The sequence below is a fragment of the Idiotropiscis lumnitzeri genome, chromosome 5, assembly GCF_059441095.1.
Source record: "Idiotropiscis lumnitzeri isolate Australia: NSW breed Sydney's pygmy pipehorse chromosome 5, RoL_Ilum_1.0, whole genome shotgun sequence".
Classification (NCBI taxonomy): domain Eukaryota; kingdom Metazoa; phylum Chordata; class Actinopteri; order Syngnathiformes; family Syngnathidae; genus Idiotropiscis; species Idiotropiscis lumnitzeri.
Window position 1 is genome coordinate 24167016 of NC_142395.1, and position 24901 is coordinate 24191916.

The 24901-nt window shown below is 41.0% G+C and overlaps 1 protein-coding gene and 1 long non-coding RNA gene across 3 annotated transcripts in view; one reads left to right on the forward strand and one right to left on the reverse strand.

The window, feature by feature from the left end:
- The window catches only part of spata17 (spermatogenesis associated 17), a 71269-nt gene that overhangs the window by 42032 nt on the left and 4336 nt on the right, over positions 1-24901 (reverse strand). For both annotated transcript variants that reach the window (XR_015843183.1, XM_088296142.1), the window contains exons 5-9: positions 22739-22842; positions 15806-15929; positions 13921-14157; positions 11821-11951; positions 10019-10134 (exon numbers count right to left, since the gene is read on the reverse strand). Coding sequence is in view for 1 of the 2 variants with exons in the window: in XM_088296142.1 (XP_088152268.1) it covers positions 10053-10134; positions 11821-11951; positions 13921-14157; positions 15806-15929; positions 22739-22842 (678 nt within the window). In the remaining variant the exon portion in view is untranslated. The remainder of the gene's footprint in view (positions 1-10018; positions 10135-11820; positions 11952-13920; positions 14158-15805; positions 15930-22738; positions 22843-24901) is intronic.
- LOC148337387 (uncharacterized) lies at positions 5092-11962 on the forward strand. Its single transcript, XR_015843184.1, has 3 exons — positions 5092-5249; positions 5635-5752; positions 11836-11962. It is a non-coding gene; the product is annotated as an uncharacterized LOC148337387 (long non-coding RNA).

The window sequence follows — 24901 nt, forward strand, 5'->3', positions numbered from 1 at the left end:
AAAAAAAAAAAAAACCGACATGGAAATCCATGAAAAAGATATTTTTTCAAATAACTTCACAGTCATAACCAGAGTAGTCCCTTGTGATATCCAATACAAAAAAACATCTCAAAAGCAGCTGTAACATTACTGAATGCCTTTAGGAAGTTAATAATACTCAATCATTGAGCAACGTTTTTATGATGATAGTTTTTACATTTTACTGCATGATACAAAAAACATGAATAATATGGTGGCTACTTTTTTCCTTAACTTCGCTGCCATATACAATTAATTTTCAAAGAGCATCTCATACTTAAATGCTCAATTCTGACTCCTGAGATTTCCCGAGGTTTCTTGCAAGTGCAGTTAAAACTGTTCTTCAATGAGTACTGCCACTGGGCAGCAAAAACTCACTCGGCCCTATTGTTTGTCTAAACCAAGTGCTGATCCCCTTTGATACCTCGGGGGAGGAGTCTGATCAGAAGTCATCAGCGAGATTGAACGCAGAGAATTATTTCTCGTCACTCATATCCGCTGTAGATGATTTGAATGATGTTTCTGCAAATCTATGAAAGAATCTTTCAGAAATGTTGCATGTATGACTGCTGCTGAGAAAACCCAGAGGTGACCTGGAGGACCCCCAGACCACTTAAACTACTGGTCCCCATTAACAGGCTCCTTGATATCATCATGTTCTCTGGGGGAGCAGGCGTTCGCCAACCAACCATTTACCCTCACGTCTCTTTTTGTCTCCCTCAACTTTACCACGTCGGCACGTTGCTCCTCCGTGAAAAAAAAAAAAGATGCTGCAAAATAAAAAAATAATATAAGATTGATTTATTTGTTTCAGTGTTCCCCGGGACGGACTCGTCTCCCTCCCTTTCGCCTGCCTTTTTTTTTTTTTTGCTCCCTCCTTCTCGGCAAACTGCAACCAATTAGTGAGCAGAGCACTTGTAGCGGAGAATGTAGGGCAAGCGAGGAGTAATAAAAAAGTATTGACTTTTCGGCGACTGTACGCGGCGTGAAAGGGGTGCCGCGGCCTTGTCCGACATGAAAGGAGCTCCATTAATTTCACTTATTTCACCCGGGCCCCTGTCAGGAGGCCCTAATGCGTCCCGTGCACGCTTCTCGCATGCAGCCACCGCTAAGACAATGCCACGCAGCAGCCTAGCCTGCTTACCAAATGAGTTGACATTAACTCATTCAATACCATTGACGGATAAATACGTCAAAATCCTTTTTTTTTTTTACTGGGCTAGTTGTGAATGAGTTAAATATCCGAGCAAGACATAGTTCATGTGCACGGGGGGAAAAAAAAAAAGCAATTTCTAATCACCTGATTGAGACACAAAGCGAGGTCTTTCATATGGAGCTAATTTTTCACCTCCTCTTATTGATTTTTACTCTCACGCGAAGGCCTGCTTTGCTGGAAATTGACCTACAGTACCAAAACAATGACACTTTTACTTTAGCTTCGACTCATTAAGAGCCAATGAACACTAACTACTATTGGCCGAACACTTTCCAGACCAATGCTTTAGTATGGTTTGGAGGAGGGGGTCAGAATGAGTCGAACACTGCTGGATTGACTCTTAGGGGGCGTTTGGACAACCCAGAATAAATCATCGTCTGTTTCCGGATATTCATTTTAAAAATGACTATAAGAATGTTTTCGCCTTGATGGTGAAACCTGCCGTCCTTGAAATTTTAGAACATTGCCATACATGAGTATGTCGAAACAAAAAAAGAATGGTGCTTCAATTCCCTGGGATTAACCTGCAAAAAAAAAAAATAAAAATCCCCCATAATGTTAGAAAGTGGCTCCTCAAATGAAGTAATTGATTCGCAAAACCCCACCACAAAGACAAAAAAGTTGTCAGCCTTGAAAGTACTCAATTACTTTATTAGTTACTTTCAGCAGATGCTCACAAACCCGTTTAGCATAAACAGGATTTTGCTAATACTTTATTGTAGATTTTTAACGTTTAATTAACAATAAAGTTTTAATTAAAAAAATAAAATGTAAAATCAACACAGCCTATTTGACTAAACATTAATAACTCCTTATGAAAAAAACCAAGCCATTCTAGATTTCTCTGAACATAAAAGTCTACTTGTTTTTTAGAAAAAAAATAAATAAAAAAATCCCTAGTCTTTGTCAACATCACTTAAAATAAATAACTGAATAAATCTTAACATCAGGACTGTAAACTTGAATGGATTGTGCAGAGACCTCAAATTTTATGGAGTTTAGTTTAAGTGAGATTAACACTTGGTTTGCAGTACGGAATGTACAAGCAACCTTAATATAGTCATCTTTAGCTGTCACAAACTCAACATAGCGACAGTATTTCCAACTTGAAAATGTGAACTCTGTCTACTCTATGTACACGTGAGACGTCAACGTGCTGAAAACGGGACTTGGTTCATTTGTGATGTCGACGTTGTGGGCATGTTGGTTAGTAAAAGGGTTTGTTTTTACCTACTTTATTATATTATTTGCTAACCTACACGTATCAGCCGCCGCTGAATGTGGTGTTTTGACCAATGACTTGAACCTTATATTACTCACTTCCGCACCCTAGTGGCAATTGTAGAATTTTCCAGGAGTACATTTTTAGCCAACTTTGCTTGGTCAAAAAGTAACAAAGGGTCAAATCGCAACTTAAGTCAGAATTATATATTAGATATACTGACCCGTTCATTTACTTGTTGCTTGAAATTGCAACGGAATTGTCGCCAAATAACACGTCGCCGGCATCACTGATTATAAGGGAATATGCCGGCACATGCGTGATTGTTCGCATCCATTCCGAGACAGTGACAGTGTGTATGTGCGCGTACAGGAAGGAGTGAAGTGTGAGAGGCTATCTGCAGACAGAAACTAATCAGTGTGTGTGAGATAAGAAAGCAGCCTTTATGGTGTATGGTAATCACCACACCCGCCACCCCTCTCGGCCCGCCACCACCATGCATAATCACTACGACTTATTCACATGATTGATGAAATATGCGTCTGTGAAATCTGAGCTGCTTTTGTTATCATCCTGTTTTTTCTCATATACGCCCCCCCCCCCCCCATCCCATCCCTCCCCTCATGTCTTTTCATTTCTACCAATCTCTCTTGTCTTGTTCAACCACTCTGCATATCTCCTCCTCCTGTGCAGGGCACAACGAGGTCCAGAAACGTGTACAAACAAGAAATTACACACACAGCACGGGGTGCCTCTTCAAGCTATTTTCATGCGCACACACACACGTGCATACACAGTATATTGCTTTAGTCTTAGCATGTATTAGGAAAAAAGAGGAATATTGGAAATAAAAAGGGAAAGATAAGGCCGAAAATAAGACAACAGGATGACTGCCGTGAAGATAGAAGTGTTGGTCAAAGGAGGTTGGAGAGAAATGAGATGGCGAGGGAGGCTTTGTCTTAGAAACTTAATCATATCAATAAGGGAACCAGACAAAGAAGTCAAATGGGGTATGTTTTGACGCACACTGAAAGGCAGAAACCAAGAAAGTTGTCTCAATTTAAAGAGCTTTAGTGGAAAATTTGATAGGAAAAGCAATTCAGCAAACCGTGATTTCATGAAAAAAAATAAATGTGGAAATGGAAAGGAATCGCAAGCATTGAGAGAAAAAAAGTTAAAGCAAGAGTCGGCAAATAACAAATAAATCCCTTTTTCTTTTTTAATTTTTCCCCAAAACTGTATGAGCTGAAAGTTGTATATAAAGAAAACAATTTGTGAAACAAAAACAAAAAAAAAAAAATCACTCCTTTTTGGCTCCATCTTCTACCTCTGTTTTGATGTTTAAGAACCTACCGTGTCTGATGCCAGACAAACAAACACCAAGTCACATCAAAGAGGAGAAGACTCATGGAATGAAAGCTGCAACAAGGATTTTGTTTCAGATGAGACCGCACACTGCGGGAAAGATGGGGCGAAGACTGAGGTTTAGATTAAGATCGGGACTGGTGAATTAAGGACCCCAGGCTCAAGGTGGCGTTACACATCAATAATGAGAAAAAAAAAGGAGGGGGTTATGGGCAGGTTGTCTTTGCTCCTTGGCACACACCTTCGATTAAATATGCACAATTCCAATGCAAAATGGGAGAGGAGCCTGCGAGGAGCGAGCGTACGTCTAATCCCCTGCGCTGGGGCCGTTTCAGGCGGGGTTAACAGGCTCATCAGTCAACACAGGCTGCTTAACACAGGACATCAATGCCATTTGCACATTTAAGTGTTTGCGATTGCTTCGCTTTACAGGTCCCACTGACACTGCGACTCCCCCCACCTCACACATGCACCGCGTGCTGACTGGCAATAACTCACACATACATTGGCGCATGCACGCACGCGCGCGCGCATATTGGACAAAGCAGCAACTAGCAAATGTAAAAAAAACGTGCTCTTCACATAAACAGGTTGTCGACCGAGGGAAAAAGAAAAAACAAAAATGCAAACAGTGCCTACCTGCAGCGAGTGTGAGTCATTTGTAAGCATATGATGTACATGCAGTCTACATACAAGGGTGGGGAAGTGTGAGAGGCAGAGAAAAAGTTGCAGCAAGGGGAAGAGAGACTTTCGACCACACGATGCGGTATATCGTCGCTGTCCGGCAGAAACCTCGCATATCCAAATATGGTCAAACTTGCCCTCCCTCTTGTATCTATACGAATGATTCGTCCTGACTGTCTTCAATTTTTAGGTCATTTTAGCCAATTTAAAATGGTGAAAATAGTATAAAAACTGTCGGCTGGTGGAGGAGTTTGAGGAGGACACAAACGCAGGGAAGCGAGGCAGGGGGCAACTTAAATGGAATTTAATTGAAATGAAAACGGCAAACAAGGCACTGGGAAAGTCCAAAAAAATGCAAAAGTAGAAAATAACAGGGAACAAAAAGACAAGGCCTTGACTTGGGAAACCGAGACTGGCATGGAGAACAGCGACAATGGACCAACGAGAACGGAAAGCAAACAAGGAACTAAATACAAACCAAGTAACGAGACAACGAGGAACACCTGGACGAGACACAAAGGGAGCTGATTGATTCAGACAAGCACAGGTGAACACAATCAGATTTGAGCACGAGACACACGCCAAACAAGGAAAAACATGGAACTAAATACTAAACAAAATATAACTCAGGTCATGACAAAAACAAATACAAACATTTTTTTTTTGTGACAATTGTGAGGTTCACAGGATTAAGTTGGTTTAATTGAGTCCTGTGATGAAGGACCCTGATCGTGTGTCACAGAGGTAAATAAGTCTCTCTTTCATATTCAAACCTACTTAGTAGATGGGGGTTAGTTGACTTATTGTTTTATTTATTGCATCACTTGTGGCTTTTGTGAAGAAGCCGTTTGTGAAGATCGTGTAGGGCCGACGTTTGCTTTTGTGATGTTTTCAAAGGCTTTTCGCACAGTGGGGGCCTTCACATGATCGCGGACTTTGAAGTACTCGGCTGCCGCCGGCTTCATGTTTGGATCTTAATGCCAGCGTTAAATTAGTGATTTAATGTATTTATTGGGTCATATTGTGTTGTGCAATAGAAACATAATGTGTAACACAACTTAAACGAAGTGCCTGGGAACTCAAACAAGCTGCTGTTTTTTTTTGTTTTTTTTTTTAATCTCCTGTAAAGTTTGACAGTACGAGGTCGACCAATAAGCAGCCAGCGTCAGAAGGATGAGTGGCCAGAGAGTGAGCAGACTCCCGTTCAAAGCCAGTCCCAAGACTGAAGTTGTTGTCACACAGTAAAGGTGTGTTTCTTTTTCTTTTTTCTTTTTTTTACGCTTGTGATAACACCGCATGACCAGTCAAGAAAAGTTTCATGCTGGCCACAATTTGACTCGTGAATTAGTTTTGTCTTTTCAAAATCAATACAAATGGGACGTTTACCAGCTTCCTAGAATTCATAGTGTTCCAATTTAAAAACTCGAGTATACTGTGAAAGTAAATGTTTGATATCGCATATAAATAATAAAGGACAGTAACATAATGAGTCATTTTCTGACAGCATTACAAAAGTGACCCGAGTTAACCTATCCTAGCCATGGTCAACAGCTTAGAACATAACTACCGTATTTAACTATTATGTCATCCAGTCACTCATTTGACAAGGAAGCATCACTCTTAATCACTTCATCGAGATTGCATACTTTAAATCCTGCACGTGTTCGCTTGGCTGTGATCGTTATCGTGCACGCTGAAGGCCTCTCAGAGTAAAATGAAAATGGCGCCATAATGGGGGCGAAGTGTGGGCTAATTGAAAAACACACACTCTTGAGTGGGAAGGAGAATGGCACGGGGGAATGTTTTACGACTGTGCAAATGAAGGGGCTGCAGAGTTTTACGCACGCTGTAAAATTGTTATGGAGAATTAACGTTCTTTCTTTCCCGCCACAGTAACCTATACACTTATGCAGCATGACGAATGATCGATGGACGCATGCGATGACAGAATTTCAGTAACACTTGGAACTTTAAGCGTTAGCTGCCCCGTCTTGTCCGACCAATATTGTATATCATTTTCTGGTATTAATTGCAGATGAATATTGCTCTCATTAAACGAACCTGCATCGCTGCATACATTTAGTGGTGATAATAATTCTGGCAGCAAGCTGGGAGCAAAGTGGTGTTCCACCTCTTAGTAAGGTCCATTCTTCCTAATGCCAACGACAACCCCAAGAATAAACTGTTGCAATAATACAGTTCTGACTTTGTAAATCCACTTGCGATCTGATTGGCTATTGCAACTGTCTATCAACTCTGAAAGCTCATTGACTTTGACAGAACAGATGCCCGCACAATTTTATCTAAAGGCCTCGGACGAATAGTGCGTGCAACTGGTATTGTGAAATCTGCCTGGCAACACGAGCTAGCTGAATTCTGATTGGATAAAAAAAAACTCTCAATAAAAATACAACACTAGGATATAATATGACAATGTGAAGAATGTGATCATGATTTCTCGATTATGTTAGGCCAGCAGAGAAGGCCTTGACGGCCTACCACTGCGTGGTTGTGCATGTATTCTGATGCGCATTGGAGCCACGGTTCTGGTCAGACGCTAGCTTTTCAAAGTTGTGATGGGTGCCCGTCTAATACGAGGGGAAAGATATGCTGGGAGCGCAAGCAAACACAGACGTGACCACTCAGTCTAGTGTATTTGATTTGCACGTGGCCTCCTAATTAGCTATCTTTTATGGTTACAGGCAGTACCGCTGGTGACATGGCTAATAACGCAGCCACAAAATTAGCCTGGACAGAGAAGGCTTTCCCATAACTGCATTTGAAATGACTCATTACTCATGCAACGAGTTGAAACCACGAACAAAACAACTTGCATTTCATGTTATTAGCAGAGGTGCCGTTTTTGTTTCCGTTGCTCATTTTAACGATCTTAACTCAGCTTAGAGGCCAAAAATGTAGCAATGGTCCTCACAAATGAATAAAAAAAAAAAAGCAGCAGGACTCAAAAGCGCCACTGCCAACTGTTTTTGTATGAAGAGACGTGAGACAGCAGTGTGCGTATTTCCTTATTCTGGCATCACGTAAGCCGCGCCTCCTGCCTGCTACAGAGGCATACCATTACAAGACGGAGGAGGAGGGGGCAATACCACAAACTGCGAGAACGGAGGGGAAGTCAAACCATGAACCCACTTCGGTTTGACGACACTGCAGTCAACTACAGTCGAGATGAGCGACCAATAGTCCTTGGGAAAACCTCGCTTCGATTTGACGTTCCTAAAGGGCAGAGGCTGAGGTCGGAATTTTGTCCTCACAATTTGCACAGACATCTAGACATAAAATAGATAAGTTTGGACCACCAAGAAGCTGATCGTTGAAGAGGGACCTGTGTAACGAGGGCAAGGTCACATGGACGACGGAGGAAGGGCGAGCACCGCGTTGGTCTGAGACGAGGGGGGCCATTGAATTCCTGGAGAGGTGGGGACTGTCATCAGTGTGATTATGTGTGGATGGCTGTAAGTCGTGACAGGGCACGCCACATTAACACTGACAGCCTTTCTTGCTGTGACACAGATGGGTATTGTAAACAAAGGTCCAGGAGTCATGGGCTATTTCCAGAGCTGTGATGGTCAAGCCAGAGAGGCAAAGTACGCAGCTAGCAAAAATTGGGATATGCTAATGATGAGACTTCAGGCTACAAAGCAAGGCTTAAGGTGATGATTACAAGCAGAGCAGGCTAACGTGGCAGGGTGGGTGATAGGGCTTCGGCTGGGATTTGAAAATAATTAGGAGCGTGGCTGGATAGCATAGCCAGATAATGTGGCTGCGGGGGAGGCATGGCCCCGGCGCAGTATGAAGATGATGAGTATCAAGGCTGAGCTGTCCACTCCATCGGCCCTCTGAGCTGTGACAAAGCTCTGCTGGCTGCTGCTGTAGCTGGAGGTGCTTCCAACGATAGGACTTACGCACTAATTACCACACGGGCACAGAAGAGCGCAAATAGAGGTAGAGAGGAACACAAGCAAAATAATAATGACAAGTGGCCACTAGTGTTCTATACAAAGAATGACAAGACTTGGGAAACAACACTGAACTCATTCACTACTAGTAAAAAAATGTTGACGTCTTTAGCCGTCAATGGCAGTAAATGAGTTCATGAAATAATGAATCTTTTTTTTGTTTGTAATTTTCATCATTTCAGCACTAAACACCACGACAATGAAATGAAATGAAACAAGACGTGCTCTGATTGGAAGACAAACATATTAGCAGATGGTGAATTTCATCCCTAGTGATGCTCTGCCGCAACGGGCTTCAGTTCCCTTTAGATTTGTCAGTGAAATGCATGCTCGCTCAAACGGATTCAAGTCAGGTGATTGACTTGGCCATTGCATCACATTTTATTTCTTTGCTTAAAAAAAAAACCCCAAAAAACTGTTAGGATGCTTTCGCAGAAAGGTTCGAGTCATTGTCAATTTGATTTTGTTGTTTCAAATTATGTCTGAATGAAAAATGGAGACAAACTCTAAAGTTGGTTCAACCCTTTCAGAGGCGACACGGGTTTATTGTCTTGGTGTATTTCCATTTTCCCCTCCTCTATTTTAGAAAGCGATCAAAACAGACCAACCTCGCCCAGCCCCAGTTGTCAGCTGCAGGAGACCCCATTCACCCAGCCACTCAATCCCCATTTTTATTTATCGCCACTTCCTGGGGCCGTGTTAGTTCATTCCTGTGTCGTCGCTCTCTCCTTCTCATGCTCTTCTCTCTCTCTCCCGCTTTCTTTCTCCTCGCTTGTTTCACTCCTTGTTTCCGGGCAATTGGGTCTGGGTGCTGCTGGTAGTGGGGGGTAAGAGGTTGGGGCGGAACTGCTGGGAAGTTTGTGTGTGTGCATACACATATATGTATGCGTGTGCATGCTGGGAAGTGAGCTAATAAAGGACGGTGATCCATGAAAGGCCTTGAGCAAAGACACAGTCAATTACCTAATGCCCGGACCCGACCGCAGGGCCCACGCGCACACACTCTTATTCTCCGACATGCACACACACACACACACAGCCATGCATACACCTCATTTACGTATACATGGAGAGGGGGCAATGGAGGGCATAACTGGGAATTGTGTTGGCGCATGTGGGTGGGTGTACATATGCGTGTGATAGAGAGCGGCGATTTATTAAATTGCTGTCACTTTTGACAAATTTGTGCAAGTCAAATTGAAAGGGCTTGACTGCACCAAGTCTCTGTTTTCCTCTCTTTTATTCGAAGGAAGAATATTGTGTTACACTTGAGACCGGAGCCCAGGCAACCCCTGACTCAACCCCAATCTATTGTTTATATCTATTTGACCTGGATGGATTTTGATGTGAACCACAAATGGCCTCTATCCAGCTGCACGTGACATTTGTTGCATTTATAAGCTACATTTTCTCTGCGCTCTGCATCTAAGGGCAGTGGGCTTGCTATCTCATCTCCAATAATGACTTCCAAGATTCTTGAAATACAGTAAATCAACCTTTGTATATTTTATTAATATTTTAGAAACGCCAACCTACCTTCTGTTGGTGTCAGTGTACGAGCAGTTGAGCACTATGCAAAGGTCTTGACATTGCCCGGAGGAGGAATGCCAGTGCTGCTGTGGTCAAAATGGCGGTGCATACTTTCTGGTCCGCTGATTGACCAACAGAGAGACAGAGCAAAAAAAATAAATAAATAGACGAGATGAATCAATATAGTGTATACATTAAATACATAACGTATTTTTTTTGATTGACACTGTCAAAAAGTAATTTATGAGCTTCCCTCTTAATAATAGACCAATATTTTATTTGTATCACCAGCTGTTATTACACCTGGAATGGCTACAAGTCACTGAATATCCACGTTAGACTTTTGCATCGGTGCAGCTTCAATTGTTTGACAGAAGCGGTGCGAAATATTAAAGAAGAGTACAGTGGTGAGAAAACTGGGTGGTCTTTTGTTCTGCGCCAGGGAAATTACAGCGTGCACAAGATCAAACTGAGGGTTAATACGAGCACTTCACACGCAGCTGAGTAGATTAGTCGGTGAGTAGTAATGAGGTTATAATCAAGTGTTTAACAAAGTCACAAATACACCGCGGCTACACTCGTTACATCCATGCGCACACATGCTGATCTTAATTACACGGAAAAGCCTCCAACACTGTTAATAAGAAATAAAATAATCAGCAGGCATACACCCATTCTGTTTCATAAGGATGTATTCAATTGTGACTTAACGTTGAATGAATGTGCTTGCGTTAACTCATTCAATGCCAGCCCAGGTAAAATAAAATACTTTTTGGCGTCGATATCCGTCAATGGCATTGAATGGGTAAAATGTAAAGAAACGCACACGTACGAAGCACCCATTGCATCACATACACCAATAAGAACTAAAATACTTTTTTGTTTGTATTATAAATAATGTACACTTGAATGATACAAACGGGAATCTTTTGTACTTGAGTATAACATACTGTGAGGCATGTTTCTAATATTTTGGCCGTGAATGCGTGCGACAGTCAAACTGAGCTATATCACAAGCATAATCCAAGTATTTCAAGACTCTTCTTAACAGCCATTTTTAATTGGCTGTAGGATCAAAATTAATTAGATTGATATTATAGGAATTTTGTCAAAATATTTTTGGAGTGTATATACAATGCATGGAAACATTTTTCATGATTACAGACATTCTAGACTAATTCTGCATTCTTTACAAAGCTTACCAAATAAAATATAGCAACTGTTGTTTATGCTTGTGGCATTTTTTAAATAATTTTTTATTTTATTTTACTATTATTTTTTTCATTATTTTAAATGGTGCATATAAGGATTAAGGGTCATTTTGACACTAAAGATGTCCTTTATTAGTCCCACAATGGGGAAATTTGAATAAAAAAAAAAATTCGAGATTCGAACCCAGGCCTCCTGGGGAGACTGCGTCATGAACGCGGCGCCTTAGACCACTCGGCCATCCTGGCCATACTCTTATTGTGCAGTCTATCTAATGCCAAGTTTTCAAATCTCAACTCAGGTACTTTGAGGAATTTTCATGTTCTCCCCATGCTTGCGTGTGTTCTCTCTTTGTATGCTTGCGTCCTCTCACATTTCCAAAACTTGTTAGCCTAACCGAAAACTCAAAATAGTCTGTCGTTTTGAATTTGAGTAGTTAACGAAATGTGCTCTGTGATAGCCTAAAGTCTACCCAGCCCAAAATCAAGCTGCGAGAGGCTCCAGCTCACCCGTGACCCAAATAAAGCATTAAAAAAAAATGGCTGGAGTCAATCTAATGTTGTGTCCCAGAGAAAAAAAATAATAGTTGCTTGACTCACGTTGTGCCACTGTAGGGTCGCAATTCATCCTGAGCCTCCTGCAAGTGAGCGCATGAACTCTGGAGACCCTCAGCGAGCTCAGGAAAAAGTACACTTTGCTCCCACGTCTCCCCGGGCTCTCTGATCCGGACCTGAAATAACCAAAGAGGATCAGTTGATGAGAACTGTTTCAGCTTCTCCCCTCTCTGTCTTAGTCAGATCTGTCTCCCACAGGTGGTGATGGTTTACAGCTAAAAGCACAAGCCAATCCTCTTCATCTCTCCTCGTGTGACACAGAGACCACGAGAGAGGCAGAGAGGAGGGGAAAAAAAAACAACAGAATAAATCTAAGCCAGTCTGAGGATGTAAGTAGTGTCAATCTGGGAGAAAGATGAACAAAAGACATGACATGTATAAACGCCGAGCGTTAACTCCCGTCATCATTTAATCTCGATTGCTGGAAAACTGTCACACACATGAATAATAATTCAGAAATGTTGATTCTCAACAGCAAATTTTAGTATAATCTTGACAAGGAAAGTCAACAATTGCCGCATTAACATCATCATTAGGGCAAACTTTTGGCGAGTTTGTCCGATCATCTAACTTTTTCTTATTTTCTTATTATTTTTGTTTAAACATTTTTTTAATGAACTTACTCAATGAGTTAAAAAGATAACCTGTAGCTGTGGGGCTCCAAATGTTGTATGTAATATGTAAGATTTCTCTGATACTTGATACATTTTGTACGGATTACAGATTACTTGACAAGAAATATGTATGACATAAAATGTCATTCGGATGTCACATAACCTTTGAACAGGCTCCAAAAATCCCAAATTTTCCAGTAATTTTTCTTCTTCTAATTTGAGCAAATGTTCAATTAGACAGTACTGCACATATCAAGTAGCTGGTTCATGCGGTTGCTTTGCGGATGTGACCTTGGTGGCTTTTAAAAAGACAGTTTGGGGGTGGGGTGAGGGTGGGGGGGAGACAGGTGTGGGGCAACCTGTCCTTGCTCCTATCGGCATGGAATCAGTGGCATGGCCTGACCACTTCCACAGCCTGCACCTCAACCTTATCCATCACGACCAGATAGTTATCACGCTAGTTAGGGGTGATAGCAAAAGAAAGAAAGAAACAGCGCCAGCACTAATTAGACAGAATGAAGCAATTTATCATCGATTATATTTGCATTCTGTTTAATGTTGTTGTTGTCATTCTTTACATGCTACTCAGCTTTGTATTATGGCCGATGTTAATCTTAAAAGTTCAGATAATTTTGCAATCTTGTGTTAATATTCATGATTGTCATTTTTACACAAATTTGCGGTTAGGTTTTAATATTAACAGCGACAAACTTACTCTTACTAACCGTAGTACTATTACTACAACAAATCTAAAAGATGTGAGCCATGTTTCAATGTTGACAATTTTCTTTGAAATTAGTTTTCAAGGATCTCTACCTTTTAATAGGAACAATTCGCCAATGTGCAAGACTCAAAAAAGGAGAACGACACTATAAAACTATGGCTCTCTTATCGGCAGAGATTATTTTTATTTCTGCTTCATTTTCTATTGTATATTCATAACCATGCAAAAACTACAATGTTTTGTGGACTGGTGTGGCATGGGTTAAGAAAAAACAAAATGGGGAATTTTCAATTCATCATTGTCAGGTTCGTTGCAAGACTGCCACCTACAGGACTATAGTTGAATAATAGACAATAATTTAGTCAAATTAGTGGCGCAATAATTAGTCGTATCGATTATCAAATTAATCAAATATTTGATAATTGATGAATCGTTTAGATACCGTTTTAATTTGAAATTGTCCAAATTCAGACAGATTATCTTTGCATCGACTCAAAATCGAACATTTGCTTTTACAATTTTCGCAAAATTTCAGACATGTTTCGGACTAAACGGGTAGCTGAATCACAATTAATTTATGTTTGTGCATTTTCAGCACTGTCAACTTGAAGTAAACATCTTTTAAACCAATTTATCGATTAATTGGACAATTATTGAAAAATTTATCGATTATTAATAGAATTAGTAAGTTAGTTGCAGCCCTAATTCAAATTCATAACTAACCCGTGAGAGCTGTGACCATCTTACCTGGTGTTTTGTGTTAGCTATGCGGGGAAGTATGAGCTTGGGGGAACAGCAGGCTCTTCTTTTGCTCCTCGGGGATTCAACCGACCCATGAAAACCGGGGACTGTTGGAGCTGCAGGTGTGAGATGAGCACATTCCCTTGGGACTAGCTTGGTGGGGGCCTGGTACTTGACCTGCCTCAGTAGTAACTCCATCTCATGGGGGGCCAGCCTGAATGGAGAGTTGAAGACCCCTGGGCGCTAAAGACAGAGTGAGGGGAAGAGACGGGAAACTTTGTTAAAGAAGAGATAGAAATCATGTTCACAGCACTTTGTAAGAGCGAATGACAATGCTTCTTATCCAGTCTTCCCAATTTCACGTAAATGCATAAGGTGGCACACTGAGAAACGTCAATGTCCAAAAATGGCATTATACACAAGCCTAACTACACACATAAATACACAAGATCAGAAATTGATTTGTTACAGATGGTCTGAGCAAAAATTATTCACATCACAGGGATCCTTTTGCATGCATGTTAATTACCAGACCAAAGCTTTGAGTTGTAGGACTCTACTTTATATGCTAATAACGCCACTTGCTATTTAGGACACTCTTAAAATGAGAAAAGGGCTTAAGTGGGGAAATGAGGACTATGGCGTCTCAGCGCTCCTCAAAATAATATTTTGTTTAATATTTACGGGGATTTAGTTTGTATCTCTAAAATAAACTCTATTAACTTCAGTTATTAAAGAGTTGGGAAATATCAGATCAGTGAATGCACGTCCCTTACGTTAGCAAAATTAAAAATTTTTACCAAGTAAACTGACACTTCACAAAATGTCAATAAATCCTACAAATGGATTTTGGACAATATCTGAAAACAGTAAAACTCCATACACATTAAGCAGCACACACCAAAAAAATACCAAACAACCATATACTGTAGTCGCCCCTAACATGACCTGATAGTGACTGGGCCACTCAGAGACAAACAAAAACAAACCCCGAAACCCCCACAAACATGTCACTTGCCACAAATACAAACACACACGCACAGACACACGCAATCCCACAGTAGCAACGAGCAAGCTATGGGAAGAGCAATGATGTTGGCCCCAAGAACACAGCATCTCTGTCTCTGTCAGAGGGACTTGGGGCCTTTTGGTAAGCTGTGAGTATGCCTGCCTGCCTGTGTGTGTGTGTGGGCCGGGGTCCGAGAAGTGCAGAAGGATGAACTGTGTGGGAGAGCCATCTATTCACCGCTGACAAGGTCAGAGCTATGAAGGGAAAGAGTCCCTCACCATATGTAGAAAAACAGCCAACAGTATATACAGTATCCAGAGAGAGAGAATAGGCCAACAGAGGATTACGGGAGCACCAAAACTTTCTCGGAACTAAATAGATAATGAATTAATAAACGCTAAAGACAAAACAAAATACATAGCGGTATTGAATTTGATTACAAAGTCGACGAGTGGTTAACTCCTGAGATCGTTTCTCTTCCCATCCCTTACCTAATATGTTGCCGGTGAACTCGGTCGCCGCCAACGGAATCGAACTAATATTTCTGCATCAAGCTGTGACCATCTCCATGCATATTCATCCTTTCATTCTCTGTGCTGTTTAGCCTTACTAATGTTACGTTAGGTTTTGCCGAAACCTTTGAGCAAAACGTGGATTCTAAAAACGTGGACTCAGATGAGACTTCACAAAAAAAATAAAATCGCGAGATTTGGCTCGAGCCAAAAACGAAATGAGGCGCAACTTACTTGAACAAGTAGTACGCGGGGCAAGAATATTGAGTACCGTACATGAAACGTGTTTATAAGAAAGACCATGGAACCTCCTTTTGGTCACCTCGAATCATGGTCACATGAACACATTGACAGTTTGTCTTGGACGAACCTGCTTTGTGCTGAGTAGGTGATGCCATCTGTAAGCTTGGTAGAGTTTGGCTTTCTGCTCCTTCATCTTCTTCAGACAGATTCTCTCTCGGTTCTGGAGCTTTTCAAGTTCATCCATCTCTTTCCTAAAAACAAAAGGATGCCACTGATTCGACTTAGTCATATCAACTCAGCATATTTTATATTGCGTAATAATGTTCTTTTAGAAATGTCATGTCTATATTATGCATCATAGAAGATCTTGGCCTAGGTCAGAGCTTCACAATTATTTTCTTCTCATGTATTTTCTGTTACGCCCCCCAGCCCCTAGCAAGGAGAAAACAATTCGCGCCCCTCCGACCACCCAATCTCCGCCGCAACTATAAATAATAGCATTTTCGTTGCAAAACAAACCTACACTGTCGAGTTAATACTCGCTGCGCACAATGAGCAAGAATAGCGCCACTGCCAACTACTGGAGTGGAGGTGCACTTACACCTTATTGTAGTACGGCGAAAAAAAAGGCACATTCCCCAGGGTCACACGCACCCTCCTCAACATCGCACCGCCCCCCCCCCACTATTTGAATAAGCACTGGCCTAGGCCAAATCATTAATTCTATATAAATATATGAAAGAATTCATTTGAATTAGACCAAGTTAGATTCAGTCGATATGATATCGATCCAAAGGAAATCATAAAAAGGCTTTGTAGATACGCCGACTTTACATTGTCAAATGTCAAAATAATTTTGACAAAATATTTTAAAGTGTTCACATAGTCCAATTATAAGCTTCATTATCCATGTGTTATACTGTATGATAGCAGAGGAAAATTTACATTTTAAAAACATATATATATTTATAAATATTTGAGCACATATAGTCCAATTAATGTGGAGCCGTGCCTGTGTATTTATCATGCAGCCTTTGGTGGTAATTCCCTGAAGTGTCCTTCAGATGAATGGAAAAGCGTCTGATAATAAGAGGCTGGGACAGCAGCGGTACCGTGGGAGAAAAACAAGAGAACGCGGAGGAAAAAAGTGAGCGAGTATGAGGGTATAAGTGGGAGGATGATGAATATATTTCATCACAACAGCCAGGACAGGTCTGTCTGTGACATCTGTTAAGCCAAGCTGCTTAAATAGGATGCATTAAAAGCCCATACACAGCAATTTCATCCGGCAATCACAAAGCCTTATTGTTGCAAGGGGGTAATAACTTCAAAGAGGGAATTGGAAACAATTACTAAAACACTCATATCGCAGTAATGTGGCGAACACGTACGGTTAGCCAATCTATTTCCTCAAGAGCAATCCCAGTACGAGTTGGCTTTTGCTCATCAACATTTCGTCCATTTGCACGGCTTCCACTCCACTGTTCTGGCCAACTTCTATTTTCAATTACAGACGAATCCGAATATTCTTAGTGGGTCCGTAACGGCAGGTTAATACATTCATCGGCTAGCGGCGTTTAAAAAGAAATCACAACATGGTTCCCGACGCCTTTGCATTTTTCATTTCTTTCTCAGCATCAGATTAAATTACAAAATAAATGAAATATGCAGAACATTACCCACGCGCAAGCATGTGTGTGTGCGTGTGTTAAGGTGCTAAACTCAGTAGTTTAAGACTTTGTGCATGTTTATGTGTGATAATGTGTATATGCATAAATATAGAGGTTGCTTGGCCTCTATTTGTCGCCCTGGCTAACTGGAATATTACTTATTAATGTGAAATATAAAGTTTCGATTTACTCTGGGACAGAGTGCTTCGTAAAATAATTCAATGCGCACACCTAACAAGGTACTTTATAAAGGCCTTTATGTTCATTTATGCATTAAACTGCTTTTTAAAAAATGGATATGGTCCAATATTTCTGCCAGGTGACTGCCAAAGTAGACAATAACCTGAGTCAATATTGCTGCAGAGTGTTCAAAAGGTTTTCCTGAATTTTTGTTCGGCATTGAACATTGTTGTGGGGATGAGCATGTGTGTGTAAGTGTGTGTGCGTGGGTGTCGGGCTGAATGGGTGACCTTTGTTTCCCTGCCCCCAGCCCCAACGTTATTAATTGCTGTGTAGTGGACAAAAGCCAAACAGATTTGTAACGGCTGAAGGCACCTCGATCTGTGTCGACCCAACCAGCCGACACAACATACAACCCTCATTAGCCCTGTTCGGCACGCTGCACATGCACTTGGTGTGTGTGTGTGTGTGCATAAAAGTGAATGAAAGTGTGGTGAACGTCAAGAAAGAATGAAATTGTTAAAACTATCAGCAGAAATAAGTTTAACTTTTTAAAAAGTTTAAAATTGCCTATTGGTGCCACAATATGGCGGCAAATCACTACTTTTGGCAATGGCCTCACAAAATGAAGCTCCTCCCCTTACTTCAGTGCTTCTCAAATAGTGGGGCGGCCCCCCCTGGGGGTGGGGGGGCACGGTGCAATGCTGAGGGGGGGCGCGTGTGACCCTGGGGAACATGCTTTTTTCCCACCGTGCTACAATAAAGTGTAATAGCACATCCACTCCAGTAGTTGGCAGTGGCGCTCTCCTTATTAACTCTACGGTGTAGTTTTGTTTTGCAACGACAACGCTATAATTTATAGTTGCGGCGGAGAGTGGGTGGTGGTGGGGGGTGGGGGGGCGCAAATTGTTTTCTTCTTGCTGGGGGAGGGAGGGTAACATAAACTAATTGAGACGCACTGCCTTACTTCAATATTGCTTCTGGATGCCACAAGATGTGCGTCAACTCCAATACTTGCAAAAAAATCTGTAACTAAACTGAAATGCAGAACAAACTATTTCCCTTGACTTCTGATTTCAAAACTAATTACCAATTAATATGTTGTGTTCGTGTAATTAGATGATGCGACATTTATATGGTTTCACAGCCACATAATTTCACGAGGCCCATGAAAAATGAGTGACACCCGTGACTTAGAGTTTCCAGTTCAGCACCAACTTTTGAGTTATCCATAAATAAAAAAAAAAAAATTAAAAACATGGGAAGAAAAATACTAGCATGATTGACAGAACAGAGAAAATCTAATCTCGTCCGCAGACGGTGAATTTGGAATTAACCAAGCTTATTTCAGGCAGTTTCAAATAACCGAAACCCAAACCGACGTGACCCAGGTCTGTTCACTTATTTAATGGCTAATATACTACAGCTAAATTTCCCACCTCTCCCTCAATAATTTACCTCCTGATTCAGAATGAGGAGTCAAGGGCTCCTGGGATATCAGAGACTGCGACATTGCGGGACAGCAGGCCACACTTGCGGTCATCAAGGCCAGCAACAGTGCAACTAATTGGCCAAGTTGTAAATATTTAATGGAGACGTGACCTGATTGGCTGCTTTAATTGCTCCAATTAAATGATTCAATAGCAGGCAAGGAGGAGAAAGGGGATTGAGCCAGTCGATTGAGACAATGACCAGCTCAATATATTGAGCTTTTCACACCGACTTTCCATTTAAGAGACTCACAGATTGATCAAATCCTTCTGTAAAGTACTAAAAACATTTTAGTTAAAACATTCTCACACCGTCCTCATGTCCCTCCATTGTTTCCTCCTCAAAAGTAATTTTCTTAAGAGTCAAGGAGAGCACAGCAGCCAGATTACGCTCCGCCACGCACACGCGCACACACACACGCACTCAATATACAAATCCAATCAAACTGAGGGAGTGAACTTGTCTCCACCCAAACTGGATCAGAAAGAAGCGGCAAAAGAAAGAGTGACGCATAGAAACGGGGGAGTGTTGCCAGTGCAGGTCCCACTCCAGTGTAGCAGCTCGCCTTTCATCAATGTCCTTGAGAGGGACATGAGAAAGGGAGCGATGAAGAAGGCTGCAGAAAAGAGAGACAGGAGAAGAAGTAGCTGGAGGATGTGAAACGCCACCGAAGAGGAGAATAAATAACCCCGGCCGCGCTGTCTGCGCTTTTCTTCGAGTTAAAGTCAAATAAGTTTCAAATGTTCCTGTGTTGTTGCGGCATCATAGGGAGAATATTTATCAGATGATGGCAGTAATAATTACCCAGCTGTTTATGGCAGATAGAGGAATAATTCATGCAGCCAACAGCCCGTGTTGGTGGCAACGGCGATGACTCCAGCACATTTAGTAAATATGCAAAACAGCCTTGCTCTGCTTTCCTAATTGCCCCCATTGTCCCACCGCGTGCCCTTATTAAAGCCCAGGAACTTTAAGTGTCTCGCTGACAAAGTGATAAATTGTTGGGGTGCCCAGGAAAACTGTGGCAGAGTGGGGACTGCGCTGGGGTCTTGACTTCATTAGGCTATGCAGGAGGAGAGCGAGGATGAATGAGGATGCATGCGGAAGCACGGCGAGCTGATGGCAATGGCGGATGGGGGGCAAGAGCAAGATACAAACAAAGCAAAATTAGAAAAAGGAGAAAGAGGAGATGCTGGTCAAGAGATATTACAAGTTAGTGGTGTAGTAAGATTAAAGAGAAAATTAAAGTAAGTCTACATTCCCCTATTCAAATGCCATGATTTTGTTGTGTAAAAAAATAAATACAAAAATAAAAAAAATCCCACATACAAATATGTACAATTTTAAAATACATGCGATGCTAAAAATAAAAACTTGAAATAATGTAAACCAAGAAATTCTAAATAGAAGTCAGCACACATCAAACCATAACACATTTTCTCCACGTCTGTTTGGAAGATTTTGTTCTAGTCCAATGATAAACCAAAGATTATTTTTTTTAGGACATAATTCCAAAAGGTATGTCCGGTGAAAAAAAACACTTCTCATCACCGAAAGAATAACATAGCAAAAGTGAAACTTGGAGGAGGCAGCATCAATTTTTCGGTATTTTTGAATGAAGCATTAGACAAAGTGGAAGGAATTATGAACAGTTTGAGGGAACAGTCAGCATTAGCACAAAAACAAAAAGTCAGGAAAAAGCCTACTTATAACATAAAAAATGATTATTGATGAAAATGACTTTCTTTAGCTTTTATTGGCTGAAATGGTTTGGCTGTCGTTACCGTGACACCTGTCGCTTTGGCATGTGCTTGACAGACTGAATGACAAATAATCATATTTAATGCAAATGTTGGCTGACTGTTTTAAATAATAAAAACTATTTTTTTAATGACCCTTTGAAAAACAGTTCAGATGAAAACTGAAGTAAGTGCAGCAGAAAAGGCAGTCGATGCAATTCCCCAATTTGATCACCATGCACAGCCGATCGGCCCGCGTGAAACGGGGACCATTAGTCCAACTTTGAATAATTCATTCGGAGTGCCGGACAGACATACAATCGTACAGAGGAAGGGAGCAGGCTGCTGGATTAAAAAGCAGACGTTTGCGGGATGAGTGATCAGGCAGCGAAGAGCTCAGCAGCTCACAGGATGTTTCAAATAAACGCCCAGACAGCAATAATTGACGCTGACCTCGTGGCACTAAATAAACATGTAATTAATTAACTGTTGAGAAAATGACCTAAACACCCAAACGGGGCTTTGTAGGTGCATGTGGACGTCACAGTTGACTAAATTAGATCAACTATTATTATAGTATAAAATATTTATCAAGATTATTTCAATGCAACGTAACACTAACTCTTTTTTTTTTGTATTGGTTATATTGGTTAACAGCATTAAAAGTTGAGATATGCAAATAGGAAACTCAAATGAGGGGTTTTCAGGGATTAATCAATTTGTGTAATACTTCATCACTGTGTTGCATTTGGTATCAAGAACAAAGACTTAGAAGAAGTATAAGAATATTCGATTAGGTTATGCGTGAAAAGGTGCAAATGCTGTTGGGAAGTAAGGGCGGAAGGGGGCGGGGGGGTTGAGATCAGTGATCCAAGACATGTTAACAAATTTACATTTAATTTTAGCAAAAGCCTAAAGATATTTTGCGATAAAATATATTAGCAAAGTTAAAATATGACTTGTTAATAACTGTGTGTTTTTTTTTTTTGTCAAAAGTAAAAGATGGCATAGCTCTCGCAGTAAGCCCCGAAGCGCGGGGTTGTTATATTAATGCAGCAGCTGGGGTTCACATCAGAGGCTAATTTTTAATTTCTTCACATCGTTCACTTCTCGCTTCGCTTAGCCTCCAGCCTTTAAAGGAATTTTTCTCCTTCCCTCTTCTGAGCGCTTTCTTTGTTTCTCTGTCATTGTCATTCCTTTACATTTTCTCGGAGGTAATATCTAGTCTGGAGGACGGATCTGAACATCGAAGTTTCGCTCGCTTGGTCCCGCATAAACCACCGCTTCGCGACCCTCGTGAGGAGAACCGGTTCAGATAATAGATGGATGGATGTTCTAGTACAGGGGTGGGCAAACATTTTGATTGGCGGGCCACAACGGTTTCTCAAATTTGACAGAGGGGTCGGACCAGGAGCAGATGGATGGAGTCTTTTGGTAACCTCACCTCAGTGGAGAAAAATAATAAATTTAATTTTAAATGAAAAGTGAACAAAAGCATTACAACAATATATACGTCTTTGAAAAATCAGAGTATTTAGAAAATAAAACATTAACAATTTAATTTATTTTCAAGTTCGGCGGGCCGGATTAAAATGTTTAACGGGCCTTATGTGGCCCGGGGGCCGTAGTTTGCCCACACCTGTTCTAGTAGGCTTTCACATTTATTTTTGTATCCTATCAGAAATCTGAAAGTTCTGTGCTAACACTAACTTTGGCCCAAAATTATTCTGAAGAAAAAAATAAAACAAATGCATGACGGTGCCACCACCACGCTTCACTGTCTTAGTGAATCAAGTGTTAAATATTATTAAGGTTCACTTTCCTGAATTTCTACAAGTTTAAAGACACCCGTAAATTCATTCGCTGCCATCCCAGGTAGAATAAGTAAAATAAACTCTTTGACGGCTATATCCGTCAATGGCAGTGAATGAGTTGAAGAGAAGTTATAGCATCTCAATTGAAATTATTTTCTTTTTTTACCTTACTAATTCATTTGTCCTGGATAGTGTTTCCAGATAGTTCTTGCGTGAATAGAAGCTATGGATGTACTTTCGCACATAAAATCCTCGCCACCTTCGCTGGATCTGTAGAGAGGAAACGCATGAAAGAAAACACATTAGATAAATAGATGGCGGTATTAATGGCCTGAGCAACAGCTTTAAATCACGCGTCATATCATAATGCATTTTTTTCACTGTCATGATGGAGGGACAAGCCAAGGTGGGATGGACAGCTGTCACAGCTCCATACGTTTTACTGCATCGCTGCAGATTGATTGTACAGGCTGCGGATTAGCTTCGCCTCACACACACAAACACACAAACACTCAGAAGGCCGGACGTCCTTCAGACTAATTAGGAGATTAAAACAACGGCGAGTAAAAGAATCATCACACCATCAGACCAAGGAATAGGAGAAACGACGGATGGAGGATGGGGTGAAAAACAACAAAGAGCAAAATGAGAATTAGCATTGATCTGCTAGTCAATAGATAATTTCAAATAAAGTAATTGCCGCCTCTCGAGTTCTTGCTGACCTTTGTTGACAAGTGAAATCGATGCTGTTGAATCTGATACAAATCCGAGGTGCAGCATGTAAACATTGATTTCTATTAGTCTCTGTTAGGTTTGGTTTTTGGGTAAGGGTTCGGGTTAGGCTTCATTGGTTTGGGCTTGGGTTAGGGGTTAGGTTAGGAGGGCTGTAAAAAACAGGGTTTGGGTTCGGGTGAGGGTTTGGGGTCTTAATACATTATCCTCCGTTAGCTAGCGCAGCACCATAAACTGGAGGGGAGCGACAAGAATAATTCAAAGGAAGAGTCACAGGGGATTCCGGGATGATTGTTTCACCCACAGTGTTTTCGCTTCCATACACACGCCACCAAATATTTCTTTGGTAATAAAGACTTGGCAAGTACCGTTGCCCTTCACTGATTCGTTCTTGTAAAGGGTCACTGGCACTGGATTTCACTCTCATTGGCATGTGCAGCGGAATGCAAGTGAGAGGCCACACACGTGCCGAAGTTTTGCACGGAAAAAAACAAGTTCTTGAACTTGAATGTAAGCGCACATCGTGATGTTAAGGAAAACCAAAAACAAATTAAAATACAAAACTTTACAAAACAGCTCCAACCGCCTATAATACAACTTGCAGATATTGTGCTTTAGTTAAGTGCCCTCTCTGGAAGGGAGAATGAAAGTTCCTTAAATGAGGAAACAGTAATGCAAGACAACATATTTATTATAAATTCGATTTATTAAAATAAAGATTTTATTGTAGTATCAAGCAAGTATGTTATTTATTTGCATTGGGGGGAAATCCGGTATAGAAATCGCATCTCTTTCTGCAGTTGAATATAAATAAGCACTCAAACACTATTCAATACCATGAATTACGATACAAAAAGGCTAACCATTTATAATCTTATTTTAAGATACATGTGGTAAATTTGTGGTTTATTTTTCAGTGGCTATAAGTAACTCCTCTTCTGGGACCCGTGGCTCGGTCAAGGGTAATGCCAGAACTGTTCCAATAATGTTCAATTTGACTTTTGTGTTGGGACGACATGACAAAATGCAGACAAAATTCTCATTAATCTCCAAAAGTGAAACACTAACTTTGCAAAGAAAAGTCTTATTTGGCCCCGGTGGAGTTCAAACTTGGGTCCTTCTTACATCACCAACCACGGAGTCAATTCCCTGCTCCATTCGCGTTCATTCGCTTCCCATTAAAATTGCTATTGTGCTGTAAAGGAGGAAGCTGTGATATTTTATAAGGGTCATAAAGTTTTTTTTTTTTTTTCCTCCACCTTAAGTAGCTTGTTCTCCGCTCCACATGGTGACAGCAACCCCTGACCTTTCATCCCAATGACCTACAACAGCAGAATCCACTCCTGGATATATGTCATCCTTAAGGTGACATTTACTGAAACAATTGGGTGCTCAGTTTTTGGTTGTTTCATTTTCCAATAAAAGTGTAAAATTTAATACTTTCAATTTCCATGCTTTTCTGACAAACATTTGTCCAGCTGGTCAGCAACAAAACCTCTTCAATAAAAGCTGTCACTCTTTTTTTTTTTTTTTTTTTTGGCCGATAAAACCGCTTCATGGTTGACACAGAATGAAGCTGTTCGCCGAAATAATGGAA